Raw genomic sequence first — 18,690 nt, 5'->3', positions numbered from 1 at the left:
ATTGGGAACATGACTATTCATTATTCAATGGACTCTGCATTATTAAGCATCATAAATATTTTGTGGGAAACCCTAGTATTTCATTAAGCTAGTAGTGAAGACTCGAACTGCCAAACTTCCAGCGAAATTATCACGTATGGAACAAGTGGAAAAGGCTGTGAAGCAACCTTCAAATTAAGATAATCCAAATTGGAAAGGCAAGACTTTTTTTTTTTTAAATTTGGAGAGGTTTCATTTTGTTCATCGATAATTCTCTGCTATTTGAAAGGAAGAAGGGCACTTTAAATATCCTAAACTCATGACTGAGCTATCCATAAAGCCTAGAAGCAATACAACCCCCACTGTCCCCAAAAAAACAAACTTCAAAGACCAAGAATGGTGTGTTTGACGTTAATTGGATCAGGGGCAATAAATAGACTAAAGCAGGCAAACTGTTTAAACGATCATAATACTTAAGTTACAGCACTCTTTATCTTCTCTCTATTATAAGAATTCAACTATTTTAGTAAGCATTAAAGTCAACCGATAGACGTATACATGTTGCTTTTCAAACGGTTAAGTCCAAACAGTTCAGTTGGGTTTAAAGCGGGGGGAAAAAGGCAAAAACAAAACAAAACCCCCCCCAAAACCCCACACTGGAAATTAGCCATCTGCTGACATCCCCACTTTTCAACAATGACTCAGCAAACCATTTAATGTGAACTTCAACAGCTTTTCATCAGGTTCTTATGAAAAGACATGATTTGATTGGGGCTTTCAAATGACTTTATCAATCATTCCCAGGGTTCCAGGAATATTAAAAAAAACAATTAGTTCTTAGTACAAAAGGTTTGCCTATATTAACCTTCAACTCACCCTGACATCCACCGGCAGCACCTGCTTTTCCATCAAAATGAGAAATATTAGCAGCTAAAAATATAAGTATATACAAAGGTTATGAAAGTTCTTTAAAAATTATTATCCAGGAACAATGGTAAGAGTAGGGATTTCTTTTTTTCAGAGGGAAGAGAAGAGGCAGCTAGCAACTTAAGTGTATGCAAAGATGGTGAAACTTTTAGAAGTTACTACTCTGGAATAATGGTAATAGTTGGGATTTCTCTTCTTCAGAGGGTAGAGGAGAGACAGAAATTACAGCCATCTTCTCCGCATCCCCCAAAGATTTGAGTCACAGGGTGTATTTGTGCTGAAAACCAGAGTTATCTACTGCTTGAAACCTAAGCAGACTGCATCAGCATTTCAGGACCACCTGGGACCAAGGAGGTGGGGGCCGGGAGATTTCCAGATGGATTGTAAGACAATTCATTGATATTTACATAACGGGAATAAATGTTTTTCCTAAGATAGCATTTCCCTTCAGTGCCTTGAGACCACCAGCAAGAGGGAGGTGCAGAAATTCTATTAAATTAATAGTCTTTGTTTTTATGGCTTTGCCATTTATTAACTAGTGGGAGCTGTTTATTGGGTCATAAACTTTACTAATGGGTATATTATCTCTGAATTATAAATCTCCTTCAGTATATGGCTTAGTTATAAAAAGAATAATTATTTAAAGTATCTGTATGGCTGCAGTGCATCATGTTTATTGGCATGATTTCTATAATGACCATTTACTTGCTAACTGTGGGCTCGGACTGTGGATGAGCAGGGTGGTAACACGTCCATGCAACCCAACAAGCAGTTGTCATCCTACAAACTCAGGAGCAGATCACTGGCTTGCTTCCTTCCTTTTTCCCCCTCCTGCTTCTCAAATGAACTATATTACAAGCCTGTTCAAGGGCTAAATTATCTACAGATTTAAAATCTTGAGGGAAAGACAACTGACTGAAGAAACAGAATAGGTAAGTGACAAATGTGTCAGCCTGAAAAGTTCCAGGAAAGTGTCATCCTTCTGAAAGCTTGCCTCTCTGGGGAATGGAAAATCTTAAAGTGACAAAATGGTTTGGCACTGTCAGTTGTCAAAAAAAAAAAAAAAAAAAAAAAAAAAAAAAAAGCCTGGGACAAAAATCAAGAAGTCAAAATTAGATTTTATGGGTAAATGGTTCTAGGATATAAATTGAGTGTTCTAGTTTACTGGAAAATCCTATGGGATTTATTTTAACGATGGCACATATAGAATTATCCTAGGTTTGTATCTAGAAATAGTTTATTGGTTAACTTCCACTCTTTAAAAAAATGAAAGAGTCTTTGTTGTCGAGCAAATTGGTACATCTGAGTGCCAAGAGGCCAGCTCATTTCTAGGCCAAATCCTGTAAATGTGGAGAGGAAGAATAATGAGATGGAAGGGACCCTTGAGATGTCATCAGTTCCTCTTCCTCCCCTCAGAGCAGTCGTGAAAGTCAACACCCAAGTCCCTTTTCCGCAGGGTTTCATCGTTTCTGAGAACACCAGCCAACTGGATTTGTGATACCCAGCACCCAACATTGAAGGATGGGGTGGACTGACAACCTTCTCACGATGAATTCCCAGAGGTCCATGGTTAGGAGGTGTAATCAGATATACACTATGTGACAGAAGTTCTGCTGTGACTTATAATGTAGAGTCCTAAAAGTAAGAGAAAAATAGAGAAATGCAAAAGGGGAATGCGCTGGAGTCTTAGAATATGAAAACCTCTGGGGTGGGCGGTTATTTGTGTGTGGAGAATGAACCAAGAGCTCTCTCAAAATCTTCAGCATTCACATCCTTAAATATTTCAGACATCATACATTTTTGGTCATACTGTAATTATATACACATATTCCTATGTTAACAAGCTAACTTTATATTTTTAATGCCCTTTGACTATCTAAACATTGCATATGTTTCAATCTCTCTCCCTAATTTTGTGTGTGTGTTGTGGGGGAGTTCTTCCCATAACTTTGCTCATTTCAGAAAACAAATACCTTCACTCGACAGAAGTTTAAGGATTATTTTGAAAAGGTGGGTTGCTACGAAGTTTAATTATATAAGTAATAAACACATGTCAAAAAGACTTCAAAAAATGTTTAATATAACTTTTTGTGCTGATATAATTTGATTTTATATTGTCATATATAGCTGTCAAAAGTCAGTTTCTTTTTGTGTTGTAATGAATCATGTTGGCTAGAAAGTTACAGTAAGATTCTTGGTATTAATAAATCATATAATAAAAATGTTCCTTTCTTTAAATGGCATTTTTAATAGTGCTGATACATCAGCAATATCGTATGATGTTCTGAAAAACTAACATGACAAATGGAGATTAATTGCGGTCTATGGGATTTTAATTCAATATGAACTTTGTTTCTTTTTGTTTTTAATGGAATTATATCTACTGAAACAAACTTGGCAAAAGTAGAGCAGGAAATCAAAGGGAGGTAACCAAAGCTGCATGGTTACTCCTCCTCTAAGCCAAACACATCCTTTAAAAGCTTTAAATAGTTAATGCATTTCGCAGGAATAGGTGATGGCATCCCGAGCCACTCCTCTTCACATCTCTGGGAAAGAAAACAAAGATGGACATAATTAGAACGACATGGCAAAGTGCAGTCCTGTAAACGCAACATCAGATTGTTCCTTGTCATCACGTGAGCTCTTGGTAAGTAGTTTATTTTCAAAGCAGACGTTTCGACCATCCACTTTCAGATCATAAGGACTCTGTGGGAGACTGGATTCCTGTGCGCAGTCCTTTGCCCTCCTCCCTGTGTTAGAATAATACCCTGTTCTCTTTGCCATGTGACTTTGCAGGACCTCCTATGGAGTCGATTTTCCTACCCCTTTGACTTGGCGTTTGCCCCATGGCTGGCTTCGTCCTATGTAATGTTAGCGGATACATGACAAGCAGAGTCCCTGATGTGCGGGCATGATTTAGCTTGGCCATCGCCATGAGATGAACATGGCCCGAGGTGCTGCTGGTCCCAGAATGACACAGGTAGAGCAAGGCCAGCAGATCTACAGGCCCGTGGACAAGAAAAATAAACGTGTGTTGTTGTGAACCACTGATGACTGGGGGCGGTTACGCAGCATTACTGCAGTGATAGCTTCCCCTTCACTTTATTAAGAACTCAGTTTTTTAAACTCAAACTGCCAGCTGTACTGGCTGCTTGGTTACTGTTGCATCAATCTACCAATGAGATGAGCACTGAATCACTCATGGCATCTTGCGGGGGGGGGGGGGAGCTACTTTATACATACACACATACGTATAAAAATATGTACACACATGCTTTATATATACACACTGTATATGATACATAACTATGTGTATATATTTGCTAATTTTAGGAAATAAATACCTTCACTAACAAGGCTTAAGAATTATTTTGATAAGGTGGATTGCAACAAAATTTAATTACAGAGGTAATAAATGTGTCAGATTTCAAAAGTCTTGTATACACACATGCACAATATGCATATGCACACGTTTTATTTATGCTGTAATGGTGAATTAGTATCAGTGGCAGAGGAGAGGTGGTTGAGTCCATAACTATGGCTGCTTATAGTGCTATTGTCAAGGTTAATTGTTGTATATACGAGGTGTTGTTTTTTTCCTAGTGTTACATTAGTATCCAGAGTCACAAGGAGTCACGGAAACACAGGTAAGGGCTCAATAATTCTAGGTGATGGGACTGTGAAGCAACCCGAGTGAGTAATGTTTCACCGGGGCCTTACGGGATGAGGAGCACTTCAGTAGAGGATTGAAGGGATGAAGGGTGTTCCAGGCATGGAGAACAGCGTAAGGCAAGGCCCGGAGACCTAACAATCTATTTTCAAGAAAGGGTGAGCAGCTCAGTGGATCGGGGGGGTACACAGTGGTGAGAGAGGCAGTGGGAAGGAAAAGATGGGGCAAACCTTGGGCTTTCTGTGCTAGGTGATACTCTGTGCTGTGGCCAGGGAAAGTCACTGGGGGGTCCCAGCCAGAGAAATCTGATGAGGTATTAATTAGCACTGTAGTTAAGAAAAGTCTTTGGAATGAATATTCTACTTACAGAAATCTATCATTTAGAAATAATTAAGTATATGTATAATCATTTCACTTCAAGGATGTTTGTTCATATTGTGTCTAATAGTGAAAATTTAAGACAACCAACCAATAATAAGTATTAGGTTAGACAATTTCACTTTATGCAATGATACGATATTTACCCATTTAAAAAACATTATGAGACTAACTATTGAACTGAAAGTGCTTATAATACAGAGTTGGGGAATAAAACAAGTTTTAAATGAAAAAAAAAAAAAAAAAGAAATAGGTAACTCAGTGGATATATGAAGAATGAGATGAAGGAGGAACACCACTGTGGAGGTTACTGCAGTAATCCTGGGGAGAGGTGGTGACTGTCTAACCAGGGCAGCTAGGCTGGGGTGAGCAAGAGTGACATCTGAAAGACCTGGCTCCCATAGAACACACAATGCCCGGAAGGTGACTGATGTGAAGCGGTGATAAAAGAAAAGGGGATACATTATGGGTTGAACTGTGTCCCCTCCAAAAAGATATGCTGAAGTCCTAAAGCCCTGGATCTCAGAATGTGACCTTATTTGGAAATAGGGTCATCGCAGAGGTAATTAGCCAAGATGCGGTTGTACTGGAGGAGGGCAGACCCCCTAATTCAGTGTGACTGGCGTCCTTATGAACGACTACAGCTAAGGATGGGTCTAAGACTTCTAAATTTAGTTAACAGTTGATGATGCCTGTATTAATTTCCTAGGGCTGCCACAACAAATTACCACAAACTGAGAGGCTTAAAGCAACAGAAATGTATTCTGTCACTGTGCAGGAAACCAGATGTTGGCAGGTGTTGGCAGGGCTGGTTCTTTCTGGAGGCTCTAAGGGCGACTGTCCCATGCTTCTCTCCTAGCTTCTGGTGCTTGTTGGCTATCCTTTGAGTTCCTTGGCTTGTAGGTACATCACTACTCTCCACCTCTATCTCGCTCTTTCACATGGCCTTCTCATCAGGACACCAATTACTGGATTTACGGCCCACCCTAATCCAGTTGTGACCTCATTTTAACTTTTAGTAGCTGTTTTCATTATATCTGCAAAGACTATTTCCAGATAAGTTCACATTCTGAGGTTCCCGGTAGACATGAATTTTGAGGGGACAATATTCAACCCAAGGCAATGTTATAAGCAAGATAAGGAAAGCAGGAAGAAATAGAGTGTTAAACATTTTTAAGTGGAAAAATAAGGATGAGAGGGAGAAACTAAGTTCAATTTTGGACATTTTTATTTGAGGTACTCATAGGACATCAAGGTGCAGATTCTGGTAAACACCTGGAAAATGGGGTTCTGCAGAGCAGAGCTAGAGTCCAGAACTGTGCAAAGATGCGGAAGTCACTGAAACATGGGTGACATGTAAAATCATGGTAACTAATAACACTGATGCTGAGTCAGAATAGCACCAAGTACTGGCATCTCTAGCTAAGGCATAAAGCCTTAATTTAAGGGATGATTGATGATGATGATGAACTAATTGCGTGCAGACTGTTTCAGGATTATAGAATCTTATAATCATCTAGTAGTGATGATAACGATGAGCAAATGTATTGGAATATTCACTGTGTGACAAGTACTCTTTTCAGTGTTTTACAGGTATTAAGCTATTTAATTACTGCAATTAAAAAAATTGATCAACAGAAACTTCAGTTAAACAGTCAGGAGACCAGAAGGGGACGCTCTCATGCCCTGCGGTGACAGCAGAGCTCAATGGTTCTTGAAGAAGGAAGGCTCCTTTCCTGGCAAGGACTCAGCCAATGAAACGCCATGGGCTCATTGCTGACTACAGCCTTCCCCACTGCCTTTTCCTCTCTAAAAGTGTTCTCCCCTCGCCCTGCAGGAACTTGCACGTGGCTCACCACGGTGGCAGACCCCGGAATGCCAAGTTTCTGCTGATCCCAAATAAACCCATCTTCCTGGAGAAATACCTGGCAGTCTACTTGTTTTTAGGTCAGCAGGAGAAAACCCTAAGAGGTAGGTATTGTTATGATACCCACCATCTACAGAAAAGGAAACTGAGGCAGGAGAAGGGTTCAGTAGCTTGTCTAAAGTCTAATTGCCAATAAGGGGAGGAGCTTGGACCGTCACCCCAATATTAGGGCTCCAGAGCTCTGCTTATCTGCTGGGCTACCCTCCACTCCCAGGAAACACGTGGACCTATTCAGAAGCAGCTAGCTCTCATCCTACGAGGCTACATTTGGTCCCATCATATTCAACAGGAAAAGTTAAGTAGAAAAAAATGTGATTCTTGAGGTAATGCTACACTTCTCTTTCAAGAATGCTTCCTGTTGGATGTCGGAGGTTAAGCCCAAACCGCCAATAATGAGCTGTGTAGAGAAGGAAATGACCGTGCAGATGGATGATGGCTAAACCAACTCCTAGGGCGCGTCCTGTGCAATTCATACTACGTGGAACTTAGTGAAATGTCCTTCCTATCCCCCAAAAAGGTAAATCATTGTGTGTCTGTGTGTGCGCATATACAAAATGTAAATTTTTTGTGTGTATATATACATAATCAGTGAAGGCTGAGATCAGTAGTCATTCAATTCAACTATTCAACATGTTTTGAAAGATTTCACAACAAAACTTAAAGCAATTTTCACTCTTGTGAGTGGTACAGTAGTCCCTCGGCATCTATGGGGGCCTGGTTCTAGGACCCTCTGCAAATACTAAAATCTGAGGATACTCAAGTCCCTTATATACAATGGTGTATAGTATTTGCATATAACCTATGCACATCCTCCTGTATACTTTAAATCATCTCTAGATTACTTATGATACCTAATACAATGTAAATACTATGTAAATAGTTGTAAATAACGGTGTAAATGCTATGTAGTAGTTGGTGTGCTACGAATTCACGTTTGGCTTTTTGGAACTTTCTGGAATTTTTTTTCACCAAATACTTTTGATCCATGGTTGGTTGAATCTGTGAATGCAGAACCCATGGATACAGAGGCCTGACTGTATTTTTAAATTTTATCATGTTATAGAAAAATACAGTGCAACTATATGCATTCAAAATCACTATTCTGATAGGGTTTTTTTTTTAACCAAAGTTTTTAATACAAAAATAATAAAGTACATTATGCAACTCATAACATTACAGTGCAATTATCTGGGGAATGGATTCTCTAATGAAACAGGTCAGTACTAGAAGATCCTTCCTCACACCTTATTAGGCAGCAAAAGTTGCTTTTTGAGCAAGGAATCATGATTTAAATCCTAACAACAAAAGAGAAAGAAACAGAAGAACTTACACTGGAATAATGATAACTCAAGAATTTGGAGATGAGAATTAAATTTATTGGCAACAAGCCAGGCTTGGGCACAATGAAACTCAAGTTAATTATTCTGAGATTTTAAAATAAGGATAATTTAAGATGAAAAACTAATGTAGGGGAGCAAAATTTGCCATCCCAACATGTGTCTCTTTGGCATGAGAAGTTGATTATTTTTAAGAAACAAAAGACTCAGGAAGAGCTTTGACCTCCCCTTTAACTACCTAAACGAATTTAGAAAAAGGGCCTATTCAAGAAGGGAGCTGCCACCATAGGTAACTACATGGGTGTAGACAGGGAGGAACCTAGAAAAATCTGTTTGTTAAAATTCCTCTCTGGGTCCCACTGTTTCTGCCTGGCCCAGCAAACATTTGTTTACCAAAAATTTGCTCTTTTCATCTTCCTGTGAATTGTCTTCCTTCCCTTTGCAGTCCCAGACCCCTGCTTCTTAGTCAAGAATGACATATATACCTCATTTTGCCTGTCTTTGGAATCTCTCATGTTTATATGGATTCCCTGTACGTAATAATTAAATTTTGTTTTTTTTTTTTTCCTCCTGTTAATCTGTCTTAACGTCATTTTAATTATTCGACCAAGCAAAAGAATCTAGAAGGGTAGGGTAGGGGGAAATTATCCACCCCCACTAACTATAACAGGAGTCCATTTCTTTTAATCCTGGTCACTTTCCAAAGTGGCTGTATCTCTGGGGAAAAAGTGAGACACATGTTGGGGTGGCAAATTTTGCTCCCCTACATTAGTTTTTCATCTTAAATTATCCTTAATTTCAAATCGCAGGATAATTAACTTGAGTTTCATTTTGCCCACGTCTAGCTTGTTGCTAATGAAAATCGCATGGTTCACACAGTGCTTTCCTTCCTGACTGCTCAAGCCCCACTGTGCCCTGTTTCTAAAGTCAATACCACTCCCCTCAAGTTTATTTCCCTTGGTCACTTTTCTCTAGGTTCCAGGTGGGAGTGACTTTTTCTGCCTAAGTATCTGATAAATGCTACAGGCATATTTGCACTGCTTGAGGAACCCCAAATCCATACTTTGGCAACATGATATGGTGATTTATAGTAAGAAATATCTATTTGGTCTTTGTCCCCATTTCTGGCACTGAGTTCTTAAAACCCTTGGAATTTCCTAAGTGATTGAGAGTGATAGTCTCTTTTGTTATGTTAATGAAACATTTTCGAAAAGAACCTAAGGATGGGGCTGGTTGCCAATAGAGACAAAACCATGTGATTAGAGGCTTGGAACTTTCAGCCCCCCATCTTGAGGGAGGGCAGAGGGGCTAGAGATTGAGTTCATTCACCAATGGCCAATGATTTAATCAATTGCGCCTATATAATGAAGCCTCCATCAAAAAGCCAAAAGGATGGGATTTGGAGAGTTTCCAGGTTGGTGAACACGTGGAGATGTCGGGAGAGTGGTGAGCCCAAAGAGGGCATGGAAGCTCTTGGCCCTTTCCCCACACCTTGCCCTACGCATCTCTTCCAGCTGGCTGCTCCTGAGTTATGTCCTTTTATCTAGTAAGTAAAATGTTTCTTGAGTTATGTGAGCAGCTCTAGCAAATTAATCATACCCAAGAAGGAGGTCATGGGAACCTCCAATCCACAGCTAGATGGTCAGAAGCCCAGGTGATAACCTGGACTTGTGACTGGCATCTGAGGGAAGGGAGGCAGTCTTGTGGGACTGAGCCCTTAGCGTGTGGGATCTGAGGCTATTTCCAGATAGACAGTGTCAGAATTGGGTTGAACTGCAGGACACCCAACTGGTGTTGAGAATTGCTTGGTGTAGGGGAAAAAAACCAAACTGGACTTGGTACCAGAATTGTAGCTGATCACCAATTTTAGGGTGATTTTTCACAGGTACTAGGTTAAATGGACTAACAGGAATCAAATTGGGATCCAAAGGCAGTAGAGGAAGCGAGAGATAAGAAAGAAACTCAGGGGCTGGGGCATCAATAAAGTAGAGGGAAAAGGTATCTTCATAATTTTTGCCTGTAATCGGATCTACCTAAAGGAATCTCATGGCCAATCTCTTTGTAAAATGGAGGTCTTTGGGAATATGAGAAATCCCCATACTACCACTGCCTAATTGTTCTAACTGCTCTGCAAATGTTCCCAACATTCCATAATATTTATGACTGGGCAGTGAGTTAAAATATTCGTTGTCCTTGTTGATCTTTTATTCATCCCACACTACAAAATTCGAAGAAGACTCCAGATCGTATTGTTCCCCAGCAATGCCTGTGAGTTTTAGGTGGTAATAACTGCACAGTAATTTTACAACAGGAGAGCTCTTCCATAGCAGTCAATCCCTCCCGTTCCGGAGGAGGACGAGCCTGCTTGTGTTTCTGTAAAACAGCCCGCCTAACGGTGCACGTTTGGAATGTTTGGCATTTTAAATATCTATGTTTAGCAGCACCTCCTGAACCGAATCTTGCACCCTTTCCACTCTGGCGCACACCAGCCTGACTTATAACCACCAGCACCTGCATTTCTTTGCAGAGGGCTTCCCTTTGGCCTCTGAGGCCTGCTTTGGCTGCCCCTGTGCCTGGAAATTAATTCCCCCCACTTCAGGAGCAGCTCTCAAACAATGGCCTACAGGAGTTGATGGATGAATACCACAGGTTCCTTGCACTTTGGGTCGGGGTAACTCTGAGGTAAATATCAGACACTGGATCCCTGTGTTTTTCAAAGGCACTGAGCCCCAGTTGTTCATTTTCACTGGTTTGAGAATCTGCCCTGTATTAGCTCCTTCTCTTCCATTTCTCACTTCCCTACTCCCTTGCTTGAGTTCCCTTCACTTCCTCCAAAAAACTATTTACACTCAAATCCTTGTCTTCAAGTCAGCTTCCAGAAGTGAAACAAAAGATACTCTGCAATTTTGCATTTATCAAAAATAATAAAATGTCTATGAAAGTAACAGTACAGCTTGGAACACAGCAACTTCTTGACAAACTATGGATGGATCCAGAGTCTCCAGTGTGACTTCCAGATAACTCTAGAGATGGTACCTAGATCTCAAAACAAAACTCAGTTTAATCTAGAGCATAAACAACATGTGCCAGATAGATAGCATTTTCTGGAGGAACGAAGAATTAGGAAATGCAGAGTGAAATTCAGCAACAGTGCAAAATCAGGACTCTAAAATGGCTGGAAATCATTTTCTGCAAGAGGGCCCATGACATCTTTCAATCTGGCTGTCACTAGAGCTCCTTAAGATGTCAAGGAAGCTGGCACTAAATTACTCATTCATCAGTGGTGAAAAAGTGTGGCTGTCGATCTGTAAAATGTAAAAGCACGTAGCCTTGAAATGGGAAGCAAAGATGGCACTGGATGGAAACCCGGTAAACAGCAGCTGCCCAGTGAGAACAGCAAAGCTGTGTGTGAGCTCATAGGCCCTGGATTTATTTGCTTTGACATTTTTAAAAGGAAATTTAATTGGATTATGTCTCCTTCTAGTTTAAAATTTTCTAATGTAGTACTGGCCACCAGATGCATGAGGGGAAGAGATCGGGAGCCAATTAAATTCCACGCTTCACTGAAACAAGGTTATTTTTATTCCTCCCAAATGTAAGGCTGATAGAGTCATGTTAGTGATTTCAGTTACTCTCCCTCCACTCACTCAAAAAAAAGAAAAAAAGGACTTTTTTTTAATGGAAAATAAGTACGAATTTGTAGAAAAATCCAGTACTGTGTAGGGAATTCAAATGGTAGTTTTCTTGGATTTTCTTCCTTCTACTAGGTTGACATGACCCAGCAATGAATAGAATTGACAAAATCATAAAAACAACTAAATTTCAGTAGATCAGATTGAAATTAGTTTGGGGAAGAAATTTTACAAATGCTTGTTGAGATAAATCAAGAGCATTTTGATGACATAAGGAAAAGCTCATTTATCAAACCAGGAGATTTGCTTACGTTCCTACCCATCCCTACTGCCATGTCAATGTTTCATTGTTACTTCTCTTTGCCCTAGACACGGCTGGCTTCAATAGAGTTGTTAATCTGTGTGAGTGTAGCTAAAACACAGTTGTAACTTTTAAACAAGAAACCTCTTCTTGAAATTGCATTACAGGGCAAGTAAAGTTTTCAAAGGAGACAAGGATTTATTTTTTAGCTTGACTGATAGGCTTATTCAAACAATGCAAATTGACATCATCCAGCCCCTTAAATCACAGTGGATTCCGGCAGTATCGTTTCCTATTCGGTCATTGCTTTGTGTTATGTAAGGGTATATGTGTTTACCAGTTATTTTTAAAATCTAATGAGAATGATTAATAATCTTTTATTTCAACTGTTACATTAACCTCAAATATTGGAAATAACTTTGCTTATTTAAAGAGTTGGCACTAGCCCCTAACTATATAATCTTGAATGCCTTTGAGTCTTAGCTTCCTATCTATACATTGGGAATGACACTTATTCTCACAAGGTTGCTGGGACAATAAAATGTCATAGGGTATCTTACCCTCTAAATACCAAAAGGAGATCCTCAATAATTAGGTTGTCCAAAGATGTATCCTCAGGTAGGTGTACCTGACTGCCCCCTACTCCCCCACTGCCGAGGCTACATCCTGTAGTGACGAGAGAACTTTAACAGCCAACTGCTAATGCTTCTGCAGTTCCTGTGCTCATAAAGTGAAGCCACATCCCATTTTGCTCAGAACCGTCAAAAGATAAGACGCCAGTCATGCCGTGCGAGTTATAAAGTTTATATGAGAACCGATTTAGTGTTATTTTTTAAAAACGTGACTTCTGAGATGAAGCAGGCAGGCTCGAAACAGCGGGACTTCTTTTTGCCAGTTTTACAGCAACCATCTGTGAGCAAGCACAATAGAATGGAAATGGGGGCTCTAGGCCGTGACAGCGCCCGGGCAACATGCTGAGACCACAGATAGTCACATAATGGAGTGAGAATTAAATTACAGCCCCGATGGCTCAGCACGGGCTGCTGTGGGGGCCAGGCAGACGCCCAGCCAAGGGAGCTCCTGAGAATCCGGGCTCCAGGCCACGGTCACCAGTCATGGTGGGTGACAGTCAGCTTCCACCCGTCCACACAGGGAAACCTCTCACCAAAGGGCAGCAGAATTAATCAAAGCTGGACTAGCAGGAGCCAGAGTCCTCTTGGTAAGTTTTGCTTGTTGTTGGTCGCCAGTCCTGTTAGCTGATACTACGTAACCACCACATGGAGGTGAGTGTCACCTGAGTCGGGGGAACAGTCCTGACATCCGGCAGACCAAGTTCCAGCAGCTGTCTGTCTGTCTGGACTGGGCCTTATACCCTGGCTGGGAGGCTTGCTCACCTGAGCCCAAGTTTTTATTCTGGTAACAGACTGTGCGGGGTCATTCTCCACTTGCGTCTAAAGATCCATTTTCTGTCCCTCTCACCAAGCTCTCTGCCCTGGGAGGCTGACCTCTACAGATCACATCACATCACATCTTGAGCTTCCCTGGCCTCTGGCTTCCGAGCAAGTCCAGCCAATGGGAATAAGCAAGAGATCAAGATACTGATTCCACTTTCCCCCTCCCTGCCCAGCCATGGTTTGGCTCCTCTACCTGCTGCCACTGCTCCAGCTCCTCCACTTGGGTTCCAGTCACACCAGTCCCTCCCTGCTTCTCCAGACCTGGGGATGGTAAAAGCTTTCCACTCTGGCTAGGCCCTGAATGCTCCATTGCCCTGACTGGTTCCTGTATCCCTCCCTACTCCTCTGTCAATAGTTCTTCATTAAGTCCATATCGCAACTCCTCTAAGTGTCCCATGTGTTTCCTGCTAGAACCTCGCTGATATAGGGACTTTAGCCTACTCTGTCCCCTGGGCAGGGCTGAAAGCTTGGTTCAGGCCTGCTGACTGGCTCCCTCTGCTTGCTGAATAGTGCTACCTTCAGGATTCCCCATCACTGGGCTCCCTGTCTTGGAAAGAGCCCCCAGTGCCCCACCCTTCCAATCCCACATCTTGTGTATCAGACCACCCCTCTACTCAGCCTCTGCTTGGCTGAAGCCCATGGTCCTGTTCCTTATTTTTTTGTCCTTCCCTGCTCCCATGCACTGCAGTTAATCAAGCTAGGGAAGGTGTCCCAAGTCCCCACCCCTGCCAACCATCCTATCCATTAATGCTGATGCATCAGAATTGGTGTTTAATCTGGTCTTGAGACCTGCTCAGCCTTCATTAGTTAAGAAGTCTCTTTTCATTTCTCAGTAAGATCCCCGGTTCAGGGAAGAGACCCTTTTTAGGACAACCTTCAGTCCAAGAGTAAAGACATCCAGGTTTTAAGTGGTAGCTGGTGCTGATAACTTCTAGAGAGCTGTTTGTGGCATCTCTGGACCTTCAGCCAGAGTCAGCCTGCCCAGGTCATTCACTGGAGGTGGTGTGCGACTGCCCCACCGCTGGCCTCCACCTGGGCCCTGCTGCCACACAGGGGCTCGGCCTGCCAGTTCTTGTTCTCCACAGAACTTTCACTTGCCACATCACACTTAAGGCTGGGTCACCTTCACAACCTGGTGGATCTTGTCCTGAAGTCCCACATGTAATTTTCTGGCTAAGGCAGATTCCCCAAGTGTTGGCGATCCCCAAAGCTCCAAGGGAGAGGTTTTCTTTGCCCAGCTGGGGCCCACAGACCTACACATCTGGTCTGACAACTCTAGCATAAGCCCTCCTCTCTGCTCCCTGCCATGGGGGAAAGATCAGACAATGACAGAGGAGCAGATGGGGGAGAAGGCTGTGCCACAGGCCAGGCCCCCAGCTGATATCAAGAACAATCAAGGGTGGTAGGTTGCCCTACATGTCTTCCAACAGACGACTGGAGAGAGAGGGAGAGAGAGGGAGAGAGAGGGCGAGAGAGGGCGAGAGAGGGCGAGACGGCGAGGGAGTGTGTCAGTCATACAATGGAGTATTACTCAGCCATAAAAAGGAATGAAATAATGCCATTTGCAGCAACACAGATGGACCTAGAGATTATACTAAGTGAAGTAAGAGAGAGGCAGGTATCGTATATCACTTATATGTGGTATCTAAAAGAATGACACAAATGAGCTTATTTACAAAACAGAAAGAGACTCACAGACATAGAAAACAAACTTATGGTTACCAAAAGGGAAAGGGGTAAATTAGGAGTTTGGGATTGACACATATAAAATAGAGAACCAACAAGGACCTCCTATATAGCACAGGGCCCTATATTCAATATCTTGTAATAACCTATAATGGAAAAGAATCTGAAAAAGAATAGGTTTATATATATATAACTAAATCACTTTGCTGTCCACTTGAAACACTGTAAATCAACTATACTTCAATTTAAAAAAAGAGTGGTTGGTTGCCAAGATATGATATACCACCCAGAATCCCGGTGAGGAAGGACTTGGTGGCCCACCTGCTGGGAGACCCCTTCAGGGATTGCATTAGCTACAGAGCTGTCTTGGCTACAAAGAGCCACGCTACATGTACATATGACATATGTACATGTCATATGTACACATGACACACTACATATGTCATATGTACATATCAATGTACATATGACATATGTACCTTGTCATAGTACAAGGTACATATGACCTTGTACTATGACTACAAGGTCATAGTCCTTTCTAAACCAACCCACAGGGATAAACTCCAGGCTTTTTTGGCCCAACTCAGGACAGCTCTGAAAGGTCATTCTAGCTCCAGAGTTCCCCGAGGACCGGCCAAGGCTGGTTTTGGCCCTGCATCGCAGTTCAACTTCTCTCTCTGGCCACTCCTGTGTCCTTCCCCTCACTGCCACAGGTATCGAGCCTAAGGACAGTCCTGCCACATTAAACACCTGCTTCCCGGAGAACCCAACCTGTGACAGGCTCTGACCCAGAGTGTCTCAGGGCATTATTAGATATTAACACTTAAGTACACTTACATGGTTCAGGAGATGCTATACTTTTCATCACTCATTCTACTGTATGAATGATGTAATATTATGCTCAGCCCATTCACACTAAATATTTTCACATGAGACTCACTGGTAACATTCCCAAGCTATCTTATATCTCCTTTATGAAACAATAACATGCTTAGGAATGCCAGAGTGCTTCAGACTCTGGAATCTAGTTAAGTTCTCATTATTGGTTAAATTGATCAGGTGTCATTTTATAACTGTGTTGTTCTTTTTTTTTTTTCCTTTTTTTTTAAACTGGCTGAAAAAGAATGGCCCCTTTCAAATGTCTCCCACAGACTGAACTGCTTCTAGGCTTGATCAGCAGAGTTTAACCATTTTTTAAAATTGAAATATAGTTAATTTACAATGTTGTTAGCTTCAGGTGTACAGCAAAGTGATTCAGCTATATATGTACTTTTTCAGATTCCTTTGCATTATAGGTTATTACAAGATACTGAGGTATTCCCGTGCTATACAGGAGGTCCTTATTTAACTATTTTATACATAGTAGTATGTATATGTTAATCCCAAACTCCTAATTTATCCTTCCCCCTCCAGCCCGCTTTTCCCCTTGGTAACCGGAAGTTTGTTTTCTATGTTTGTGCAGCAGAGTTGATAAGAGACCCTAAGAGTAAAGTTCTCACCATAAATGAGTACCAACTGGAAAAGCCTACATATGTACTGCTGAAGCACAGGCCCTTTCTGATGCTATGTTCCTATTCTCTTCTCTTTAAGGGTAGAATCACTGATCTCAGCCTTGGAAGTTTGACTGCTCAACGCCCAGCCCCCTGACTTGAGGACGTAAGACATGTCCATTTTACAAATAATATTAATAGGTAACGTTTAGGCCCTTACTATGGGACAGGTTTATGGTAAGTGTCTCTGAAAGGCTAACTTAACACGAAGTCACCAGTTTGTCATAGATCTAAGGTTCTGAACTCAGTTTTATGTGATTCCAGACCTTTTATTCCACATTGCCTCTCTAAAGCCCCAGAGGTCCATGGCTCACTAACTGTCCCTGTTGACAGAGGAGGTGAGAGATGAAATGGGGGAGAGGGTGGTTAAAGGGAAAGTGGATCTTTGGCCTTTCCATGCAGTGGCTCCTTTTCCATTGTGGCTGGTGATCCTTTTGTAGATCGTTAAATCAATTTAATGGGTCAGGAACTATATTCAAGAAAGAAGGGGGGAGGAAAGAAGAAAGGGAGAGAGAAAGGAAAGAAAAAAAATCAAACAGCACCACATCTAGTAGAATAGCATTGTTCCATTCTGTATGGGCATGCTGGGTTGCTATGAAAAAATGTCTTTCTTAGAAACTGTAGGTTGTAGTACCAAAAGGTAATTAAGTTTCATTCAAACTCAACAGTCATTAGGAAAATAAAAATTAAAGTAGTAAGACACCACATGTTTTCAGAAGCAAAAATGTAAAAATAACTGAAATGCCTATCAGTAGAGAAATGGATGAATAAATTATACTGTATCCATACTACAGTATTAAAGAATGGCTTAAGTCTACACATATTAAGCTAGAAAAATGTCCTGTGGTGTACTATTAAGAAAAATACACTGTGGATAAAATGCATGTGATATGATTATATTTTTATACATTAAATGCTGTAACTCTCAACATGTAGGTAAATGTCTGGGTGGTGGATTAGGTGGGATGGAAAAGGAGAGGAGGAAGGAAGGAAGGAAAAAAGGAAAGGCAGTTGCTAACTAGCAAAAGTAAGTATGTATATCACTCAGGCTCCCGTAGGAAATAGAGGACATGTGCAAAGTGTGTAAATTGAGAAGAGTTGAGTAAAGCAACTCTTGACAAAGTTGTGGGAAGTGTTTAGGAAAGAAAACCAACAGGGAATCCTCTAATCCTTCAGGGATTGTAGCAACAGGGAGCCATTCCCACCACCAGGGGCTGAAGGCGCATGTGCGGGTGGTCGCCAGGGCCAGAAGGCAGCCATATGGGGAGAACCTCCAGATAGGTGCTATGGACCCTGGTAGCAGGGGGGCAGTCAATCTACTGTGACTGTCAGGGAGGGAGATGATTTCTTTCTCCTCCCACCCTCCACTCTCCTGCCTGTGCATCCCACTGGCTAACCCAACTGGGGCCAGAGGGCTAGAGGACCCATCGATGCAGCCCCCAAAGATCAGCTGCCTAGGACTCAAAGCAGGGTGGAGGGGGCACAATTGGATGATAGCCAACACGAAGTGAAAAGGTAGAATATAAACTCCATCTATCATTTTTCTTTTTACATGTAAAAATTAAATATTTGCATGGATAAGAATTACAAGGTTACCACAGGACAGTATTTGTATTTGTGATAGTATCTTGGACTTTAGTTAATGAAATCCAGTATCTTCAATAATGATTGTATTTAAGAGATTAAAAAAAAAAAACTCTGCAGTAAAAAAAAAGACCTGAGTTAAAATTCTGATTCTACGGTCACTGGCTATTCCTCTAACTTCCTCATCTCTCAAAGGGAAATGATAAAAGTACCTACGCTCCTAGGGTTGCTATGAGGATTAAATGAGCTAATAGATTTTGAGATC

At 41.5% G+C, this 18,690-nt stretch overlaps 1 protein-coding gene across 1 annotated transcript in view; it reads right to left on the bottom strand.

The window, feature by feature from the left end:
- Positions 1-1,891: 1,891 nt before the first annotated feature.
- EFHC2 (EF-hand domain containing 2) overlaps positions 1,892-18,690 on the bottom strand; it is a 169,087-nt gene continuing 152,288 nt past the window's right edge. The window contains exon 15 of the mRNA XM_031445394.2: positions 1,892-3,452. Coding sequence (XP_031301254.1) covers positions 3,351-3,452 — 102 coding nt within the window. The 3' untranslated portion in view covers positions 1,892-3,350. The remainder of the gene's footprint in view (positions 3,453-18,690) is intronic.

Source organism: Camelus dromedarius, chromosome X (genome assembly GCF_036321535.1).
Source record: "Camelus dromedarius isolate mCamDro1 chromosome X, mCamDro1.pat, whole genome shotgun sequence".
NCBI lineage: Eukaryota > Metazoa > Chordata > Mammalia > Artiodactyla > Camelidae > Camelus > Camelus dromedarius.
The sequence above is the reverse complement of the archived record's forward strand: the minus strand, read 5'-3'. Positions and strand labels throughout refer to the sequence as shown.